This window comes from Stegostoma tigrinum, chromosome X (genome assembly GCF_030684315.1).
Source record: "Stegostoma tigrinum isolate sSteTig4 chromosome X, sSteTig4.hap1, whole genome shotgun sequence".
In the NCBI taxonomy this organism is placed as follows: domain Eukaryota; kingdom Metazoa; phylum Chordata; class Chondrichthyes; order Orectolobiformes; family Stegostomatidae; genus Stegostoma; species Stegostoma tigrinum.
This window is the reverse complement of record NC_081404.1, coordinates 17987832-18010778: the sequence shown is the minus strand read 5'-3', so window position 1 is coordinate 18010778 and position 22947 is coordinate 17987832. Positions and strand designations below refer to the sequence as shown.

Genomic DNA, 22947 nt, shown 5'->3' with positions numbered 1-22947 from the left:
CAAGGTTAGGTCCAGTGACATATAAAGTTTGGGTAGATACAACAGTCCTGAACAAGCACCTGGACCATATGAAAGCTACAAATTTGCAAATGGTGCAGGAGCAAAAATGTGCCCGGCTCCTCTACGGCCTTTCTAACTATTCCAGAACCTCTGGGTTCTCCCTCTCCGTCCAGTGTTAAAGGCACATTTGAATCTGAGAGAGACACGGTGGATGTCATAGCCTCGACACCTTTGCTGCCTGAAGAAGAGAAACAATTTCTTCTGAGATGCTCTGGGCACAAGAGGTGAGCTACTCTGCATTACTCAGTAATGCATCAGAGGCAGAGTTGGAGGAACATTAGCCGGGACTAAAACACTGCAGGGGGAGCTACAAAAAAAAAGAGAACAGGCCTATGTCCTCCGATTCAGAGGGGGAGGGATGTGTAGTGACTGCAACAAGGTCTACCTGGTGGATCTTGTAGAACATGAGTTCTGTGTTTGGAGCTGTTAACCAGGTCCGATCAGGGAGTCGTGGCTCACAGATGTGAACAGGAGTGTCAGGCATCCTATTCACTCAGAGCTAGCTCTGGGGGAGCAGGATCAGTACCAGGGACTTTCATGTGTAAATAAAGGGCGACTTGGTGACGGGATATTAGCCTCTGTGGTGTTATTTTAATGCCAGTCCCGCCGTGTTCATTATCTTTGTACTGCCTGTCCGTCCTATTAGACATACTTAATGTCGAACTTCTCCGCAATCACTCCATATGCTGACTGACTGCTCTGTTTCCCAGCACCCCCACCACATTAGTTTAAACCTTCCCGATTGGCACTAGCAAACCTCCCTGCAGATATACTGGTATCCCTGTAGTTTAGGTGCAACTGGTCCTTCTTGTACAGGTCCCACCTCCCCTTTATACAGCACTTTTAAAGGTAGCAAAGTGTTCTAAGCGGTTTAAAAGGAAAAGTATCGAACATGAGGAAATGTTCATACAAATGACCAAAAGCTTAATCAAAGAGGTTGGTTTTAGGGACTGAGTTAAAATGAATAGGTGGCATGGTCTAAAATGAGAATTCCCTATCACAGAGCCAAGGCAGAGATAAGCACAGCTGTCAATGGTGAAGTGATTCCAATCTGCAATGCTCTAGATGTCAGAACTGGAGGAGCACAGATGTCAGAAGGATATAGGGTAACAGAGGTTGCAAAGATAAGGAGGGGCAATGACATGGTAGAATTTGTAAACAAGGATGCAACCTTTAAAACTGAAGTGTTCCCGAACCAGGAACCAATGTAAGTCAGTGAGCATGATGAAGGTTTCAGTAGCAGATAAGCTGAGGCAAAGTGGGCCCTGTCATTGTAAACTTCCATACCTTCCCAACAATCATTCCACCTCTAAATCACAAAAGATGATATATTCAATAGCTGGGAGACTTAAAATAACAAAGGACAAAACTTGTAGCCCTGCCAAATAAAAATGAAAAAAGGTAACTGAAGATATGTCAACAAAGCAGAAGTTGAGACTTCATTTTTAGAAAACGCTAGATTATGGCCTCAAACTATCAAAGGATCTCAGGCACAGAGGAAACAGAATAGGTTTGACCATAATGTGGTCAACAGTTGATGGGCTGAACAGCCAACTTCTGCTCCTACACCTAATGGTCTAATGGCATGGTAGAATTTAGCATTCAGTCTGAGGGTGTGAAACTTGGTTGGAATCAACTGTGCTAAACACATGGGTAACTACAAAGGACGGATGGCAGATTTGGCTTGAAAGGTATTCTGTAGACAAGATGGTTGATGAACAATGGAAAATGTTTAAGAAACTGTTCATGACTCACAGCAAAGATATGTATCCTAGTGAGAGAGAAGGATTTTCGGAAGAGCATAAACCAACCCATGGTTAACCAAGGGAGTTAAGGCCAGTATCAAATTGAAAGAAAAATCAATGTGACAGAGATTAAATAGGAACGTTAGGAAGAGATTAGTAAATTTGTGGATAACACAAAGATTTTAGTTAATAATGAGGAAGAAGGTCTTAGGTTACAGGAGGACATAGACAGGTTTGTTAGATGGGCAAATCAGTGGTGGATGGTATTTAACCCTGAAAAGGGTGAGGTGATGCGCTAGTAAGCTGAGAGCAACCTTAGGGTTCTTGTGCACAGTTCCCTGAAGGCAGCAAGGCAGGTTAATAGGGTTGTGAAGAAGGCATAGTGGACACTTACCTTTATCAATCGTGGCATAGATTATAAGAGCAGGGAGGTTATGTTAGGGCTGTACAAAAGCTTGGTTAGGCCACAGCTGGTGTACTGTGTGCAGTTCTAGTCACTGCACAATAGGAAGGATGTAATTGCACTGGAAGGAATGCAGAGGAGATTGACCAGGTTGTTGCCTGGGTTGGAGCATTTTAGCTCTGAAGACAGGCTGGATAGGGGTTGGGTTGTTATCTTTAGAGCAGAGAAGGCCAAGGGGAGACTTAATTGAGGTGTAATAGAGTATGAGGGGCATGGACAGGGTGGATAGGAAGCAGTTATTCTCCTTGGTTGAATGGACAGTAATGAGAGGGCATAATTTTAAGGTGAAGGGCAGGAGGTTTAGAGGGGAGTTGAGGAAACACTTTTTCACCCAGAGTGGTGAGAATCTGGAATGCATTGCCTGAGACAGTAGTAAAGCTGGCAAACCTCACAGCCTTTAAAAAGCACAGGGACGAGCACTTGAAATGCCATAACATTCAAGACTATGAGCAAAGAGCTGCAAAGTGCGATTAGTGGTTGATAGGTTGGCACGGACTCAATGGGCTGAAGGGCCAGATTACCAAAAACAAGTAGAGAAAATAATCTACAGGAGTAAGCTCGCAAAGAAAATAAAAACGGACAATGAGAGTTTCTTAAAATGTACAAGAAAGGAAGAGCGAGACTAAAGTGTACGTGGGCCCCTTAGAGAATGATGCTGGGAAAATAGTCGTGGGGAACTAGGAAATAGCAGAAGAGTTGAATCAATATTTTTGCATCAGCCTTCATGGTAGAAGACACTAAAGCATTCCAAAAATTCTAAATTATGGGCCAAAGGTGTGGAGTAAATGAATACAATACCTATCACCACAGAAAAACTACAAGGGAAACTAATTGAGCGAAAAGCTGTGAAGTCCCCTTGAGCTGAAGGGTGGCACACCGGGATATTTAAGGAAGTAGCTACGGAGGATTGAAAAGCTGCCAATGTAACAACCTTAAAAAAGGAAGCAAGACACAAAAAGGTAGCCATAGGCCAGTTAGCTTAATATTTATGATTAGAAAAAAAATTAAGAGTCTATGATAAAGGACATAAGAGTAGAGCATTTAGAACTACACAATATAATCAAGCACAGTCAGCATGGCTTCATGGAGGGGATATCATGCCTGACAAATTGATTATAATTCTTTCCAGGAGGTACCGCACAGAATAAGTAAAGGGAAATCAGTACATATAATACATTTGGATTTTAAAATGGCATTTGATAAACTACTGCATCTGAGGATATCGAATACCAGCCTATGGTGTTGGGGTTGTACAGTAACTTGATAGCGGTGTGGCTAACTAATAGATGAGAGTCAGGAAAAAGGGGAGCATTTTCAGAGTGCCAAACTATAACTAGTGGAGTGCCACAGGGATCAGTTCTAGGGCCGCAGTTATTTACATTCTAAATTAATCACCTGGATGAGGGAAGTGAATGTACAATCATTAAAATAGACAGGAAGGCAACTGGTGAGGTTGACAGTCTACAGAGGGATATATACAGATTAAATGAGTGTGCATAAACTTGGCAGATAGAATACAATGTGGGAAGAATATGAAGTTATGCACTTTGGCAGGATCAGCAGAGCTGAATATTATTTAAATGGAAAAAGACTGCAGAAACCTGCAGCACAGAGGGATTTGGAAGTCCTTGTGTGTAAATCACAAAAAAATTAATATACAAGTTCAGCAAATAATAGGGAAGGAAAATGGAATGTTGACCTTTGTTTCAAAGGGAATGGGGCACGAGAAAAGGAAGCCTTGCTAACACTGTACAAGGTACTAGTCAGGCAAAAACAAAATATTGTGATTAGTTATGTTCTTCTTATCTAAGGAAAGATATACTGGCATTGCAGAGTCCAGAGAAGGTACACTAGGCTGATCCCACGTATGGAGGGATTTTCTTATGGGGAGGTTGGGCCTGTACTCAATGGAGTTTAGAAGAATAAGAAATATGTAGAAAGGTGCCTTATGGGAGAGTCAAGGACTTCAGTGCACAATCTCAGGATAAGGGGGCATTGGTTTCAGAGAGAGAAAATCTTCCTCTCTCAGAGGGTAATGAATCTATGCAATTCTTTACCACAGAGGGCTGTTGAGAATAGTTAAGAATATTTAAGGCTGAGACAGTCAGATTTTTAATCAGTGAGGGAATCATGGGGTATGGGAAAAGGCAGGAAAATGGAGTTGAGGATTATCGGATAGCCACAATCTCAATGATTGGCAGAGCTGACTCAGTGAGCTGAATGGACTACTTATCCATCTTATGGTCTTGTGAAAGGGAGACAAAAAGCAGATGAGGCCTGGAAACACCAATGGAGCAGCCCATTTGAAATCCCATTGGGTCCTAAAGCAGGTGGAATATTCATCTGTGCCACAGAAAGCTCACAACCACAAGGAGTCAGGGTGCTTTCCCACACTGCATGTCTCGATGCTCCAACTCTCCGACACCAATGACCTGGACATTGGCAAGCCACTGCTATTCAGGTACCTAGATTGGTGAAGGCAGGCCTCCAGGCTCAGGTAATGGACAAGACAATCATAATAGCACAATTTACAGATGGCCTGGCTACAAACAAGGCCACTTGACACCTAAAGTATACCTTTGAATCTGGATCTATTGGCTACTCACCAACGCAGCTTTCCAGCGCCTCTTTTTCCTCCCTTTTCACCTGAACCTCCACTTTCATTAATGGGAATTCAAATTTCAGCAACACTGCAGCATACAGTCAATCTACCCCTCCCCTTCCAATTTTGACCCCAGATACTCTGAACCCTCAAAAGGACCTACACAAGAGAAAAGCTCCACATTCCTTTCTTCACTTCAGTCTCTGGTTTAAGTTCTCAGCAGCTCAGCCTCTGAACTAATGCTCCTGGTCCACAGAGGTCTATTTGCCTAGCTGAACAGCTATGGTGTTATTCTCTGATCTTCAAAACTCTCCTCATTCTCAGTGCATGTACTCAGACTAATTGGAGACACTGAACAAATGTACCTGCTAAACACAGGAAGGAAAAACAGGTAACACATCTAGTCTATGAGCAAGCGTTTAAATAGATTGAAAGAAGTTGAAAGGGACGTAGGAGTCTTAAACAGGTTTCTACACGTTCAACCAACACAGATATAAGACCATAAGAAATAGGAACAGCCATTTAGCCCCTTAAGCCTGCTCTGTCATTCAATAAGATCACGGTTGATCTGACATTCCTCACATCCACTTCCTGCTTCTTTCCCTGTAACCTACTGATCAAGAACCTATCTATCTCAGCCTTAAAAGTATACAAGAAGACTCTACCTCCACAGTTCTCTGTGATAAGGAGTTCCAAAGACACTCAACCCCGTGAGAGTAGAAATTCCTCCTCATCTCAGTCTCAAATTACTGCTTTATTACCCCTTTATTGTGAGACTATGTCCTCTGGTTCCCTCTCTCACATGGTTTTCCAGGAGGTTGTCACAGGTGAGGCAAGCGGCCTTAAATTAAAATCAGACTACAGAGTCAGACTGAAGCCATTGACAGCTCACACAAATTATCACACTCAGGCCTGAACTCCAACGTTTGAGCCTCCAAGTTCAGGAACGTGCTAGGAGCCTGCCATCGGTTACAATGTCCACAAACAAAAACAGAAATCGCTGGAGAAACTCAGCAGGTCTGGCAGCATTTGTGGAGAGGAAGCAGAGTTAACCATTCTTCAGAACTGTTGTGAAGAAGTGTCACTGGACTCAAAACGTTAACTCTGCTTCCTCTCCACAAATGCTGCCAGACCTGCTGAGTTTCTCCAGCGATTTCTGTTTTTGTTTCTGATTTTTGTTTTGTATCTCCAGTTTTTTTTAGTTATAACATCCAATCCGATCTTGATCAATACTGACTAAAGGATGAAAATTGTCCATGATAGCAGCTGAGCGTCTCACTCCTCTTTGAAATCGTGCCACAGAATATTATATGTCCGACTTAGAGGATAGATGGGGACTTCAGTTTAATGTCTCATCCGAAAAAAAGTGGCACCTCCAACAATGAACACTCCCACAGTACTACAGTGAATTTCCAGACAAGCAGCAGTTGAATTCTGAATACTCTTTCTTTCAGCAAATGTTTGATGGCATTTCAAACTGTTAGCAATCGTAATCACTGAAATTGTTTGTAATTACATACTAAGAGGGATAACAGACAATTCATTTTGATTTTCTGACGAATGCTGACAGTAACTTGGAAAAATTAAATCTTTTCTCAATTCAGGCATTTGACGAATTTTCACCTACGTAGATGCATTTTCATTAAATCATTTGTTTGCTGTAATTAAAACCATTCTTAAAGACTGCACAAGTATCGGTGAGCTACATGTTTGCCTTGTGTTAGTGAAAAACAGATTTAAAAGGAAAAATTGAATTTGGGATGCTATCGGCTTACACAGGAACTGGAGGAGGCCATCCTGCCCCTTCTTGATGCTGTTACACAAGAACAGGAGGAGGTCATTCGATCGTCTTTTACACAGAGCGAGGTAAATTAGTGAAGCCAACAATATTATGGCAGGCATGGGGCAATACTGGGGTCAAATGAGTTAAGAAACTCAATTGACCCTTAAATATCTACATATGGTGGGTGGGCAGGTAATAGGCTAGACAATTCCTAACTTGTGTGCCCCCTCCCCAACCCCCAAAAATATACCCCCTAGAAACATGTAATATCGAACCCACCAATCTGTTCTGTAAATCCTGGAGTCTACCAACCCAATGTAGACTGTAATGCCCATTTGTTGCTTGCTTCCCAGACATTACTGAATGTCTAAGTGCCAGATACGAAGTTACAAGACTCTAAATCCAACAACTCTCAATTTTAAAATTCTCATCAGTCCACGGACCCCAGCTACTCTCTCTAAAGTTCTATAAACTATACTACCCTCTGAGATACCTGTATTCCTCTCATACTAGCTCCTGAACATCCTGTATTTTAAATGCTCCACAACTGGTAGCCCAGAGCTTTGGAATTCTTTCCCTAAATCTCTCCACCTCTCTCTCTATCTCTAACTCTCCCTTTAAGATATTCCTCAAAACCTTACTCTTTGGCTAAAGTCCTGATTATCCATCCCAAAATCCCACATGGCTCAGTGTAAAATTCCATTTAATAATGCTCCTGCAAAGCACTTTGGTAGATGTGCCTCACAAATGCAAGTTGTTGTGAAAAACACATGCATTTGAAAGCTTTCACACAGGTGCAGTCGAGTTTGTTCAGCATGTGAAACTGACATCCTACCCTATGAGAGTCAGTTCCACAGCACAGAAACCTCTTGGGCAACATTCCAATCCCATTCCTTCAAGCAATTCAATAACATAAATACAGCATTTGAGGCAGCTAAGCTCTCACCCACCGCCCCCACACTTTGACAAGGATTGCAAAAGCATCCTATCATTTGGAACAGATTCTTCTTTGGTTTATGTTTTTGTTTTTGAGTACAGCGGCACATCTAACTGGAGGTAAGGAAAAGCCAAAAAAAATGAACAGGAAAAGGAAAACAAGGAGAAAAGAGAGAAAATATGAATGGGTCAAAATGTTGTAAATAAAAGGGTCAGAAGAGACTTATGTACAAGCTTTGAAGAAAAAGAACCAGTGTAATTAGAAAGCACAAAGATACAAGGTAAACAGCCAACTTCACATTATATAAAACTCACAAATTCACACACAAGCGTGCAACAACTATGACAGTGCACATAAATATTTACAGCATTTGCAGGAACCAATCTCCAGATTTTGGCATTTCTGTTAAAAGCCAAGTGGCAGAATGAGGTGATATGGTTAAATCTACAAATTGTAGTAATTGTTTCAATCGCTTCTCTCTCCTCTACCTCCTAAAATCATTGACATGTCAGCAATGTGTCCAACATTGCCTTCTGGTACCTCACCCAGATAGCCATTCTTCCTCTACAAACCTCAGAGCATGCAAAACCTTTAACTTAGGCAGAGACACAAGTGACAAATGGCCATTACAAACACAATCCAATCAAATCGGTCTACTGACTTAAATCAAAAGCAACAGGGAGAGGATAACTGATGACTAATCCAACTGTTTTCTATCCCTTCCAAAATTGAAAGCTTTGCCTCACTTCAGCAGACTACATGACTGTAGATGGGATCACAGACAGACCTGATTTTATTCAAAACAAACAAAACACAGACGCCTATTCCACATTCCAGTCACAGGCTAGTGATCAGGAGATGGGTGCCTTAGCTGAATTTTCCTCTCCTTAATCCTGAGAGGGGAGCACAGATCAAAAAACAAAAAGGGCACTGTTGTAATTGTAACAAGGTCAGCCCAGCTGGACATCATAGAATGAGTTCTCTGATTGGCGCTGTTAATCTGTTACAATCAAGGAGCCCTGGCTGACATCTCAAAAGGTTGAGTGTCAGTGATACTGATACTCTGGTGCCTGACTCTATGAGGCAGTGCTATAGTCAAGGACTTTTCATGTGTAAATAAAAGGGTGACTTGATGATGGGCTACCTGCCTCTGTGGAATCATTACAGGGACTTTCCTAGTTTAGTGGGCTCAGTGTCACAGACAGGCATGTATTTCTTTATTCAGCCAATAGTGCTGATTAATTAGTGATAATGGGAACTGCAGATGCTGGAGAATCCAAGATTACAAAGTGTGGAGCTGGATGAACACAGCAGGCCAAGCAGCATCTCAGGAGCACAAAAGCTGACGTTTCGGGCCTAGACCCTTCATCAGAGAGTGGGATGGGGAGAGGGAACTGGAATAAATAGGGAGAGAGGGGGAGGCGGACCAAAGATGGAGAGAAAACAAGATAGATAGAGAGGAGAGTATAGGTGAGGAAGTAGGGACGGGATAGGTCAGTCCAGGGAAGACAGACAGGTCAAGGAGGTGGGATGAGGTGGTGGGTAGGAAATGGAGGTGCGGCTTGAGGTGGGAGGAAGGGATGGGTAAGAGGAAGAACAGGTTAGGGAAGCAGAGACAGGCTGGGCTGGTTTTGGGATGCAGTGGGGGGAGGGACGAGCTTGGCTGGTTTTGTGATGCAGTGTGGGGAGGGGAAGAACTGGGCTGTTTTTGGGATGCAGTGGGGGAAGGGGAGATTTTGAAGCTTGTGAAGTCCACATTGATACCATTGGGCTGCAGGGTTCCCAAGCGGAATATGAGTTGCTGTTCCTGCAACCTTCAGGTGGCATCATTGTGGCACTGCAGGAGGCCCATGATGGACATGTCGTCTGAGGAATGAGAGGGGGAGTTGAAATGGTTCGCGACTGGGAGGTGCAGTTGTTTATTGCGAACCGAGTCGAGGTGTTCTGCAAAGCAGTCCCCAAGCCTCCAGCGATAGAAATACTTTTGAAAGCATACAGCAGCCAATTTATAGACAGCAAGCTCCCACAAACAGTAATGTGATAATAACTAGTGAATTTTTTAAAAAAATTATATTGCTGGAGAGATAAATATTGGTCAGGACATCAAGAAAACTCCCCTGCTCTTCAAAATAGTGCCACTGAGACCTTTTACATCTACCTGAGGGAACAGTTTAATGTTGCATCCGAAAATCGATCGCCACCCCCTCCCCAAAAGTGCAGCACTCTCTTAATTCTGCAATAGATTATTTTATTAAATAGGAGGTTGAATCTGCAACCTTCTTCTGATTCAGATGCAAGAACAATAACACGGTGCCACAGCTCAGCACGTACACCGTTTCGGCACATGTGGCAGTGCAGCAATTATTGTGGTCAAACCCTTCCCCCATTCAGCGTAAACCATCAAGTTCTCAGCACGTTGCAATGTTTAACTACAAGGCAAAAAATGTAACACAATGCAGGACAAAAAGACAAAACTGTTAGTTGTGCTTCACTTCATTCCCTAGTGGAAGCAGATATTAATATTTACCATTGTTGAGTTTGCTCTGCTTTGTAAAATGAGATTCAAATGTGGTTTCAGTCTCTACAATACTAACAGTGGCAGATTTCCCTGGTCACTTAAAATTCACTTACAAAGTTATGAGAACTAACAGAGAGGAAATCAGCCCACCAAGTTCACAATGTAACTAAGGCACAGCAACCAAAAGAAAATGCTCCCATGCACCAGAAACCACTTGGTTATAGACATTGTTAAGCACATTCTAGTGATGACAGCCAAAGTGAAAGAGCATTTTTGACCATCTCAGCTCACATGTGTAACCCATTCTTAAGTGGAAAGAAGAGACTCAAATTGGAGCCAATTTTAACCTCATTCATTCATTAGGAGTCAGATGTAATCCTGACTTACACCCATCCAAAAGTGGATGGGTCAGAAACTGCATCCCACATGATCCCATTAATTTCCCGCTTCTCAGGCTAGGTTAACATTGCTCCACTTGAACTAATGCACAACATGACAAAGCAGCAATCTTCTCAAATAGTTTAAGCAATCTCTTAGACAGATAGCAAAGTATAGAATCATTGATCCTTCCCACATATTCTCCTTAATAGCACCATGGAATGGGGACAGGTCTGATATTTTAAATCAGTTTTCCATCTTTTTTGTTGGTACAGAGCCAATAGTCCACGAACTTAATGAGTGATTACTTCCATATTGCACGATAATTAGAATAGAAATTATTGCATAAAACCCCAAATCACCAAGAATATCTTACCCAATTTCATCAAACCAAGTGACAAAACTCACAAAATCAGATGTGGCCTCAATATAGATGTCAAGAACAAGATGTGATGTTCATTTTGTCACCCTCAACATCATCAACTCCCAACAATGCCAGATCCCAGCTATCTCAGTCTCATTTCTTGCTGGCCTCTCTGACCTTCAGCCACTCCCCTCCTCTACACCCAGCCCCATTCCAAACTTATTGTGGTCAGTCCTGTAAAAGGACCTCTCCACGTCAGTTCTCATAAGACACCAATAACCATTCTCCCGCTGATCAGCCAGCTGTACATTTGCAGCATTTTCTGATTTCGGGGCAGTTCCAATGTTGCTTTTGCCAGGTATCTTAAGCTACACCCTTTATGATATCATTCACCCAATAAAAACAATTAAAACTATCCTTTTGTAAATAGCTACCTAGAAAGGGGAGGCCACTCAGCCCTTTTTACTTGCTCCAACGATTCAATTAGATCATGACTGATCTGAAGCTGTTACCCACATTGGTACCAAATCCCTGAATACCCTTACCCAACAGAAATCAATCTCAGTTTTGGGAGGGAGACGGGAAGAGTTCCAGATTCCCACTCCCCTTTGTGTGTGAAGACGTGCTCTTTGACCACCCCCATCGCGCTCAAATTTTAATATTCTGTTCTTAAGATTACCTCTCCCCAAACCAAATAAAGGGGAAAGGGGTACATGGAAAGAAACCGTCAAATCCTTCTATTATTTTACACACCTCAGTTAGATCATCCCTTTCATCGTCTCTACTCGAGGGCATAACAATATTTCAACGCCAGCACCTGCATATTTCCAGACCTGTATAAACCCTGTTTATTCATTATTGCTTTAACAACTCTTAAGCCTTCGGTGCAAACACTGGTGTTGAGAATCGTGCCTCATCGGGGATATGTGAGTAGAATGTACTATTTCAGCGTTTATGCTCACCGTACCTGGTCTGGTCCCTGGAAACAGATCCTGCACAATGGGCTCTCGGTGCTGCTGAGAGACACCGAGTCCATCCCGGTCTGGAGAGGCGCATTGCTCTCCTTCTCCTCCTGTCCCCCTCCAGCTCCGGCACCTTCCGCCCCGTAACAATCCTCGTCGGCCCGGGACGAGCAATTGGGGAACGGAGGCCAGCCGCATCCCGATCCAACCAGCCGCCCTCCTCCTCCTTCCTCTTCTCCTTCCCTCCTCTGGCCCGTCTCTAAATCCTGCTCGCTCCTTTGCATCGTAAAAGATCTCATCAAAACTAGCACTTTTAGGTCATTGAAAACCATGCGGATGTGATACTTAAACATCATTTACATCTGGTGTTTGCACTAAACCGAATGCAAAACAACACAAAAAAAGTCGATTAGTGATCGCTGCTAAAAAATATACGTTTAAACATCCTGACAGCAAAATTCCTCGACTGAGCATAGAATTGGTGCTGCGGGAGAAATCGTTGGTGCCATTGTAGCAGCGCATCCCATTGTCCGCGCCTTATCCAGAGGAGAGGGAGCTGCTCGCTTCTCCCGAGCCGCTCAACGCCATCCCGCTCCTCCCCGGCACAAGGCGCCGCCCGCCGGCCTCTTTCATCTTTTCTCGCCACATTCCCCAACCCGCGCACGTCTAAACCCGACGTGTGCGTGTTTCAAACCAGCCAGAGCCCAGCCTTCATCTCCTGGGCGATCCCACCCTGAGACCAAACAGGAGGCGAGGGCCGCTCTTCCCCTGCCTCTTGTGCACTTGTTTGAAATCACCCTCTTCCTCCCACTGTTAATACCTTCCGTTACAGGTTTATTTGGCTTTTTATTCGCCCTCCTCCCTCATGCCACTGAAATTTAGCAGCTGCACGTTGACGTCCCCCACGTGTGAATTTCCCGCGGAATCAGCTTCCTTCCCCCGTTTTAATAGATAGAATTGGACAGCGATTCCCGGGAGTCACCATCTACTCCCATCCGTTCGTATGTTCCCGGTTCACTGAGGCAAGTTCTGAGGAAGGGTCACCGGACCCGAAATGTTACCTCTGATTCTTTCTTCACAGATGCTGCCAGACCTGCTGAGCTTTTCCAGCAACTTCTGTTTTTGTTCCTGATTTACAGCGTCAACAGTTCTTTCGGTTTTCACCCGTTGTTTTTGACGGCAATCTTCAATTCCACTTGTAACACACCCGGAAAAGACAACGCTCCCTAAAACTTACCTCTTAGTTTGATAATCAGTCCATAAAGCTCCTTGGGGCGTTGCTTACTGCAATAAGGGCACTGTATAAAAGCAAGTTGTTAGAAAGACCAACATTCAGCCGGCCCCATCCCCATCCAAACAGGATGCAACCTACAGACACTATCAGCTCCACAAGGTCAACGCTGAACAAAACACTGCCCCCATCAATCCAATCAGTTTCCTAATAAGTAGAATTGGTTGAAATTATCTTCCCTGGATCATCACCTTGAGGCGAGAGAATATTACAACGAAATCAAATATTTCCAGAGCAGTTGGGTATGATGATAAGGATTTACAGATTCTGACCAGCAGTGTATACTATGATGCCACAAGTGGTTCTGAAGCTTTCCTGCATTAAACAGCTCGGTCAAGGAATCTATCACAGCCAGCAGCTAATTGCAGTGCAACATAACTTTGCGATCTAGCTCTGAAAACTTCAACATCTAGCCAAGAAACAAAAACAGAAATTGCTCAAAAGGCTCAGTAGGTCTGGCAGCATGTGTGGAGAGAAATTAGAGTTAATATTTCAGGTTCATTGACCCTTAGAACAGTCTAGCCCAGTATAGATACATTAAAAGGGGGGAAGGAATAGAGGGTTACAATGGTAAATTCGAGAATATGAGAGGTGGCTAGAGTGAAGAATCAATACACAACTGTTCAAATGAATGGCTTGTCTCTTTGCCATGTAACCTATGTAAATACAAAATATTAGTGGCATGATTATGTTATCTCTCCAGCTGGAATACCAACAATGTGCAGGAATAATTTATGAATTTGTATTCCCAACACAGAGTTTCAAATCAGGAATTTTCCTGGCAATTTCCATAACAGTTTATCCACTGAAACAGCCCTGGGAGACTGTAGTGATTGTAAGAAGGTCAGCCAGGTGGACCTCATAGAATATGAGTTCCCTGATTGGGGCTGTTAAGTTGGTCTAATCAGTGAGCCCTGGCTGACAGATAAAAACAGGAGTGTCAGACATCTTGTTTACTCTGAGAACTGGCTCTGAGGGAGCTGGATCAGTGGCAAGGACTGCCCATATGTAAATAAAGGGTAACCTGATGACAGGATGCCAGCCTCTTGGAGTTATTTGAAGGACAATATGTCCCCACTGATCAAATAATACATTATCCAGGGGTAGATTTCTTTCATTAGCATTTCATGCACAACAGACATATACACAATCTAAAAGATGGAAAATTGTTTTCTGCTTCACTGAAAACATTTCATTTCTCTTTGAACTATTCTGATTTGTCATCTGCACTTGTCTTCCTTTATTGACAACAGGTGAACACTTTTGCACATTTGAATATACCGTCACAATTTAAGGATTTGTAGTGATTTTTGCCTTGAGTGTAAGATGAAATGGCATTGATTCTGAAGTCTTTTATGCATTTTATTGAAGTCATTAGAGAAGGAAATCAGAAGCTGTGGAAAATGCAAACCTGCTGGTTGGTCAACGTTACTATCAAAGTCAAAATGATTCCCTTTAAGCAATACTTCCATCAATATCGCCTCTTTCATGACTTCAGGTCATCCCAAAACCCTTTACAACTAGTTACATGATTTTGAAATGTGGTCATTGTCATATTGTAGGAAATTCAGCAGCCTATTTGCACATAGCAAGTTCCCACAAACAACAAAGTGCTAAATAACCCAGTCATCTGTTTTTAATGATGGTTGAAGTATTGTGTCATTTGAAAGATAGCATTTCCAACAATAATTTTGCACTTGTCAGAGGGCATCTCAAATTACATATAATGTGGAATTTTAGTCTGGCAGAAGAGACTAAATGCAAGCATCAAAGCTTTGACTCTTCCACAGAGAGTCATTGTTCACCAGTTCCTCACCCCAAGCCTAGTGCAGAAATATATTTTAAAGCCCCATTCTTTGTACATGTGGAATCAGCACTTTTTCTATGATCAAGTCAGCAATTTAAGACGCTCAAATTCTCTGCAGCCTAAAATGAAAAGTATCTATTTTCTTTATAATAATGAGTCAATACACAGAAAGGAGATAGTGTTCAAGGGGCCTGCAGTCTCATTAAACCACCTTTGTGTGTTGCATTCTGCAGCCTTTATCTCTGAGCAACTCTGCATACATCATTGTGTGATTTTGTTACTATGTGTTCTTGTGTTAGAACCAAAAAGTCTAAAACTCAGATACCTAGCCAGCAGGGCATCTAGCTCCTGAAAATCCTCTTCCATAGATCCATGTGTTGTTCAATCTCTGATTTATGGGATACTTGGTGATGCTCCTGGAGCCATCACTTGCTACAAGATCCCCTGCATTGTAGAGAAGTTCTCATTGAAAGCACAATAAAGGATGGCATTGCTGCCAACCCTGCCATCTGCTACACATTTTCATACTGTCTTCACATTGCCTTCAGGTGGCTCTGATATTATTCATCTTTTCATTGGTAGGATTTTTGAGAACAGAATCTGAATGTTCAACAGGCAGTGCCAAACATTTCTAAAGCTTCCACTCAAGTATTTCCTGGTCATAGCATAATGGTAATGTCACTGGACTAGCAATCCAGCTCACGTATGCATCACCACCCACCCCCACCCCAAACCCCCCAGACCAATGCTCTTGGGACACGGGTTCAAATCCCACCATGGCAGATGGTGGAATTTAAATTCATTCTTTCAAAATGTAATGCTTATTATGGAAGCCCATTTGGTTCACTACATTCTTGAGGGAGGGAAATCTGACATCCTTACCTGCTCTGACCTACATGTGAGTTCAGACCCACCGGAATGTGGTTGACTCTTAACTGCCCTCTAGCCAAGAAATGCTGGGCTAGTCAGTGATGCCCATGTCCTGTGAATAAATATTTAGAAAAAAGGTCAGTTTCTACATGCAGGATCAAATATTTAAGCTCTAATTTTGATTCCCTCGCTCTTTTTCTCCCTTTACTTCTCTTTTTCTTTTTAATGCTTCTGGCTTTAGTAGAGATAAGAAGAACAAGATATACAATTCATTTTTCGCAGTCCATATCTTGCTGCCTGTGAAGCTCATGGAATGGTCTCCTCATGGTTTGAAAAAAAATTGGAGGAGGGCCACCCCCATGTCATCATCCCCTACAGATTATTTAAATGAATTGCCTGGATTTGCTTTGTCCCTTCCTTCTGTGGCCTGTCTTTCTTGGCAATTGTGCACAATCATTTCCTGAGGGAGAAAGAATGCTAGTTATTGACGATTATAACCTGTAGAAATTGACAACCATTTAAGAATTCATATCACCTTCACATAGAATTCACATGTCATGCATCCAGTGAAGGGCCACTGGTCCATTTCATTAAAAACTTCTACATGCGACAGACCATTTACTGTACAACCCCTTGAAGACTACCTGTCTTGGTTATCACAAGAAATTTGATTGGTGTTTGTTGGTAGCTGTAGCCAATCTGACTGTGCTAGCTGTTGATCACTCTTGCCTGCATTCTTTGATGTAAGCAGGACTAACTCTGATTGATTGTTTCTGCAGAAATCTCTGCAAGCACAAGTCTTCTGCCAGAGCAAAGTGTTAGACCTGTGTCTGTAGATATTGGTACGTGCACATCAATGAGAGGCCATAGCATATCTACTGTCCAACTGGCCAGTTGACAACCTGTCACAAAATTCAGAGTCTCACTGAGGCATTGCACATTGTCCAGTGAGCAGGCTTCTTGTGATTTGTACAGCAGTATATCTTACCAATGCTGTATTTTCCCTTGGAATGTTTGACGCAAACACCACAAACAAAGAAGATCAAGAGCTTCAACCCCCATACCCCCCTCCAAATCCACCCCCCCCAATTAGCATGAAACGTCTCCAGAAATATCTGAGAAAAATGGCTTTGAAGGCTCAAAGGAGGATACTTGGTGCTGTCAAACAGCTAAATTAAATTGTGTTCGAAGTACTGCTAGAGAGATTCGAAAGAGCAGCCTTTTCTACGCTAGCCTCCCTTGCAGCTGTAGTGATGAGATTACCCATTTTGTGCCATATTATGGTCAATCTTGTTCTGTGAACTCAGTTCTCATGGGACCCAGGCAGAGAATGAGACTGTCTGGTTCCATTTCACTTAGGACCTCAGTGAGCTGATGGGGAGAGACTTTTGTCTTCTTTGTCAGAAGTGATTGGCTCTCTGGTCCTAGAGGTGTAAAGCAGTGCTTTAGCTCATTGTACCTCAACAGCAACATTCTGAAAGATCACCTCATTCTTAAGTTATAATTACATGGGAGATACAAGTCAGCATCTGAGGTCCCAGGGTTTATTTTGAAATTGCACCCTCCAGCTGAGGGTCATAAGTTAAGGGCTGGTACACAAAGCTCAAAAGGAGGTTGAAAAGTGTTTTCACACAATGACTCATTAGAATTATATCATGACTGGTGTGTTCTCAAAGTCAAAACTGTCACAGAATTTAAGCAAGAATTGAACAAACCTGTGGGAAAGATCACAGCATAAAACGAAATACAAGGAAGGAGCAAGGAATGGGATTGGCACAGATAGCTGTGAATGTACCCATGCTTCTTTTTTCTTTATATTCTTTATTCAGATGATGTGAGCATTGCTGGCTGGGCTGGTGTTTATTGCCCATCTCTAATTGGCCTTGACAAGGCGATGATGAGCTGCTGTCTCCAACCACTGAAATTTATTTGTGCCACTTAGAAGAGAGTTCCAGGATTCTGACCCAGTGACAGTTAGGAATGGTGATATCGTTCCAAGTCAGGATGGTAAGTGGCTTGGAGGAGAACTTGCAGCTGGTGCTATTCCTATGTATCTACTGATTTTGTTCTTTTAGATGGTAACGGTTTGGAAAGTGCTGTCTAAGGAGCTTTAGTGAATTTCTGCAGTGCATCTTGCAGTTGGTACACACTGACGGTCACTAGTGAAGGGAGTGAATGTTTGTGGATGTGGTACCAATGGGAGATTTAGTGATGATAATGCCGTTGAATGTCAAGGGGAAATGGTTGGATTCTCTGTTCTTGGAGATGGTCATTGCCTGGCGCTTGTGTGGCATGAATGTTACTTGCCATTTATCAGCCTAAGACTGGATTTTGTCTAGATCTTGCTGCATATGGATGCAGACTGCTTCAGAATCTGAAGAGTGGGAAATGGTGTGCAATCATCACCGAACATCACCCCACTTCTGCCTTTATGCTACTGAGCTGCTCTTGGCGTTGACATTGATGTTCCAGAGTATATTCTGTGCCCTTGCCACTCTAAATGCGTCTTCTGAGCAGTTTTCAACACAGAGGACCACTGCTCCATCAGCCAAGGGTAGTGTGTGGTAATCAGCAAGAAGTTTCCTTGCCAAAGATTGACTTGATGGCGTGAGACTTCATGGTGTCTGGAGTCAATGATAGAACTCTCAGGGCAACTCTCTCCCGACTGAGTATTACTGTACCCCTACCTCTGGTAACTGCATCTTGCCAGTGGCACATGACATACCACTCTGCCAGTGGCACATGACATACCCAGGAGTGGCGACAGCTTTGCCTGGAACATTATCCATGAATATGACTATATCAAGCTGTTGCTTGATTAGTCTGTAGGGCAGCTCTCCCAATTTTGACACTAGCCTCCAGATCTCAAAAGGAGGAGTTTGCAGTGTTGAAAGGTCTGTGTTTGCCATTGTCATTTCGGGTGCGTAGCACATTTGCTTCCCTGAAGGAGTGTAGTAATTCAGGAGGGTTTTACAACCATTGACAGTTGACAAAAGTTTAGCTACTATTAGATTAGGTTTTAATTCCGGATTTTTTAATTAATCAAATTTAAATTTGTATTCATGCCCTTGGAGCATTATCCTGGTCTTCTGGATTATTAGTCCAGGGATATTACCACTACACCACTGTCTTCCCTTATGTGAAGAAGAATTGATCTCCTAGTGTGCTGGCTAAGCTTCCTGTCTCAGCCAACTTGCTCAAAAAGTAGATTGACTGCCATTCTTTTCATTGCTGACTGACACATTTGCCTAAAAAAAGGCAGACATCACAATTCAAAGCAATAGTACATGAAGTGCTTTGCCGCATTTCTGAAAGACGTGATGAACACCATATAACTGCTAAACTCTTTACCTCGTCACTAAATATGAAAGAACAGTTTGTTTAATCAGCATACTACCCATCACCTTCAACATTCAGTCCCATTGTTGCACAGTGGCAGCAGTGACTACCATCTATAAGGTGCCCTACAGGAACTCACCAAGGCTTCTTTAACAGCACCTTCCAAAAAGGCCTGGAACAGGGGAATATGTCAGGGCCCAATAGCTGGGTGACCTGCTCAGCTCACAGGCAACAGGAGTGTTGCCACCGTGTTTGGGTTGGGCAGAGCTGGGGACCTGGGCCATGAGCAGCTTTGGGGCCTGTGATTTATACCCCTGCCCTAGCTTCCAAATTCAAACCTCTCCCACCTGGAAAGACAAGGACAGCAGATGCCTGGCACACCATCAGTTCCAAGTTCCCCTCTTAGTTACACACTATCTTGACTTGGAACTATAGTGTCTATTCCTTCGCTGCAGCTGGGTCAAATCCTGAAATTCTCTTTTTAACAGCGCAATGGGAGTATCTCCACCAGTTACACTGCAGTAATTCGAGAAGATGACTCAGAGACTTCTCAATGATAATTGGAAATGGGCAATAAATTCTGCCCTTGAGCGATGCTTGTGACTCATAAATGAATAAAAAAGGACAAATCCAGAAAATTCAAGGTCAGGTGGAGGAGCAGAGGAGTCCTTTTGGGATGTGGGAGTGCTTACCATCTCAGGTGTGGTGTGGAACTAGGCCGTGGAGGGTGAGAGTGAAGATCTTGAGGTCAATATGCTGGAGGACAGAAACCAATGAATGTTGATGAGAAAAAGGAGAAATAGGTGTGTGAAACCCATCACTATGTGCCTGACCAACGGTGTTATTGGGCTGCTCATGATGCCAAGCTCTACAAGTCCTCCTCCTCCAAAAAGCCTTTGCCAAGCATATTCTCTTCTTCAAAGCTGGAGGCAATGCATATTTCTATCTAGGCCTTATTAATCATACATGGCATCTCAAAGCACTGGAGAAGTACTCCCAGCAATGCCTTTGCAAAATCTTCCAAAACCAACGGCAGGAAAGGTTGTCCAACAACAGTGTCCTCTCCCAAGACAACATGGCCAGTATTGAGGTTTTCATCATTCAAAACCAGGTCCATTGGGTGAGATGTCATTCATAAGCCCCACACCAGATTCCCAAAGCAACTGTCCTACTCAGAACTCTGTCACACAGTGCAGAAAAGCAGATGAAAATCACTGAGGCACAATTACAGTAATTAGTTATAAAATGTTATTTGTTGCTTCTGTACTTTTGTTTTAAGCTGTATGAATGGTGGTAATAAATGGACTGGAGTCTAGACACAGCACCTCTGTTGTGAATAATCTCCCTAATTACAATATGTGTTGCCCAGCTGTCCCAAAGTATGTGGGTGGAAATGTATTGCCGTGTAGATTCTTTTTAAAGCATTTAAAGTAGAGCTTGATTTTGAAAATGCCCAAACAACTGTTCATTACGAAAGTGCCTGAGTAGTTATTTCAGCAACTACTGAACCAAATGCAGGAGGTTTAGCTAGTAGATACATTGCCCAGTTTGAAACTGAAGCACGTGATGGAGGCAGGACACAATCCTACCTTCTGGCTCATCACCCGTTACCTCCTGTGTTAGCTGACCCACATTACCTAACAGTCCAGCAACATCTCAAACAATATAATTTTTGGCCCTGTTTGTAAATCCTCCCATGTCTCATCCACCTCCCTAGCTCAATAATCTCCTCAAGCCCTATAACCCTCTAAGATATCCGCAGTTCTCCATTTCTGACCTCTTGGAGCATCTCAGATTTTCATTGCTCCACTATTGGTGACATGCCTTCAGCTGCCTGGACCCTCAGCTCTGGAATTCCCTCTCTAAGCCTCTCTCTCTCATCCTTTAAGTCACTCTTTTAAAGGCTCTCTTTGATCAAATATCTGTCCTAATATCTGCGTATGTGGCTGTGTCAAATTTTGACTGCTAATTTTAAGCAACTTGGACAGCTGCACCATCTCATTGATAAAGTGCCAATTGTTGATATTGTTGATTCATTAGTGATCCCAACAGGGCTGTGGTGGACATGCAGCAGTTGCCACAGTACTCCACCATTGACTGTGTCTTTTAAAGAGGGCCTGCAAGAGCAGGCTTCTCCTGGTGTGAGTTTCTGAGTATAGAGGCATATCCATGATCCTCTATGCCTGCAGAAACACTGGCAATACCTGAAAAAGTGCAGTGGGTGATCATTCCTGGCAAGGTAATCTGGGTACCCATCTGCACAAGGGAGTTATTTCATCAACTCCACTTTATACCCATTTTGGAAGGGACCATGTTCCATTCTTGGCATGGGCACTAAGGTGGGATCCAGGGGGAAACTTTGCCCTCGTGGTGTTGTCACAGGACTCGTAATGTTCTGGGGATCCAGGTTGGAATTTAATAATAATGGTGGAATTCGACTTCAATAAAAATCTGGTATTAAAAGTCTAACGATGACCATGTAACCGATGTCAATTGTTTTTAAAAAGACCCAACGAGTTTGTTAATGCTCTTTAGGAAAGGAAATGTGCCGTCATTACTTGATCTGGCCTACATGTGATTGCAGACCCACAGGCTCTTAACTACCCTCTGAAACAGCCTGGCAAGCATCTCAGTTGTATCAACCTCCAGCTAGAAAGCCTTAAAAAATGAGTGAAAACAGACAGATCACTTGGCATTGACTAAGACACCAGGAAACAACAACAAACACAACCCTGTTGACCTTGCAAAGTATTCTTTACTGGGGTCCAAGGCTGGGAGAGCTGTCTCACAAACTAGAAGTCCAACTGGAACCTGCAGGAGACAAAGGAGAGAATGTGGTGAGCAAGGGATAGAGGTTGTTGCTTGTTAACATTAAATACACAGTGGAGCAATGGGAGACCGTAAGATGTAACAATCAAAGTCGGCCTCTTGGTCCGTCAACTCTCAATGAGATCAATGACAATCCTCAACTCCACTTCCCTGCCTTTTCCCCAAAACCATTGATTTCCTTGCTGATTAACATTTGTCATTCTTGATCGGCATTTCCATCATGGCCGTGGTCAAGGCAGCTGCTCTACAGGGCATGCCTTCCTCCACCTCTGAGGAAGAGACCCCAGATGCCTCAGAGGAATCACCAACAAGGCTGCCTCCTGCACCCTCACCAGTTCAGATACTGACACCTTGGGGGTATTCTCTATAGATTAGAGTCAGGAATGCCTGCTGTCACATCTCCACAGCTGGCCAAGGAAGAAGTGGCTCAAGCTGAGGTAATACTGGCATTCGAAGGACTGCAGCTTGTAGAGAACTCTCCTGCAGCGGTGGCACTTGGTAAGCCCCCTCTTTGACTTTTAGCAGACAGACTCTTGGACTATCTGTGGCCTCGACCCCACTTTGAGTGACTTAGCTGAATGGCCATGAGCAATGAGTGACCAGACCCCGATTGACATCTGCAGGGGGGAGGTGATGGCCGAGTGTTATTATCGCTGGATTGTTAATGCAGAGACCCAGATAATGTTCTGGGCACCTGGGTTCAAATCCCGCCACGGCAGATGGTGGAATTTGAATTAAATTTAAAAAATCTGGAATTAAGAATCTAATGATGTCCATTGTCGACTGTCAGGAAAACCCCAACAGGCTCACTAATGTCCTTTAGGGAAGGAAACTGCCATCCTTCCATGGTCTGGCCTACATGTGACTCCAGACCCACAGCAATGTGGTTGACTCTTAACTGCCCTCTGGGCAATTAGGGATGGGCAATAAATGCTGGCCTGGCCAGCAATACCCTCATCCCATTAATGAATGAAGAAAACAACAACTCCTCAACTGACT

The 22947-nt window shown here is 43.2% G+C and overlaps 1 protein-coding gene across 1 annotated transcript in view; it reads right to left on the bottom strand.

Annotated features, from left to right (window-relative positions):
• LOC125448272 (E3 ubiquitin-protein ligase MARCHF9-like) overlaps nucleotides 1-12630 on the bottom strand; it is a 49621-nt gene extending 36991 nt beyond the window's left edge. The window contains exon 1 of the mRNA XM_048523444.2: nucleotides 11818-12630. Coding sequence (XP_048379401.1) covers nucleotides 11818-12168 — 351 coding nt within the window. The 5' untranslated portion in view covers nucleotides 12169-12630. The remainder of the gene's footprint in view (nucleotides 1-11817) is intronic.
• Between the last annotated feature and the right edge of the window lie 10317 nt (nucleotides 12631-22947).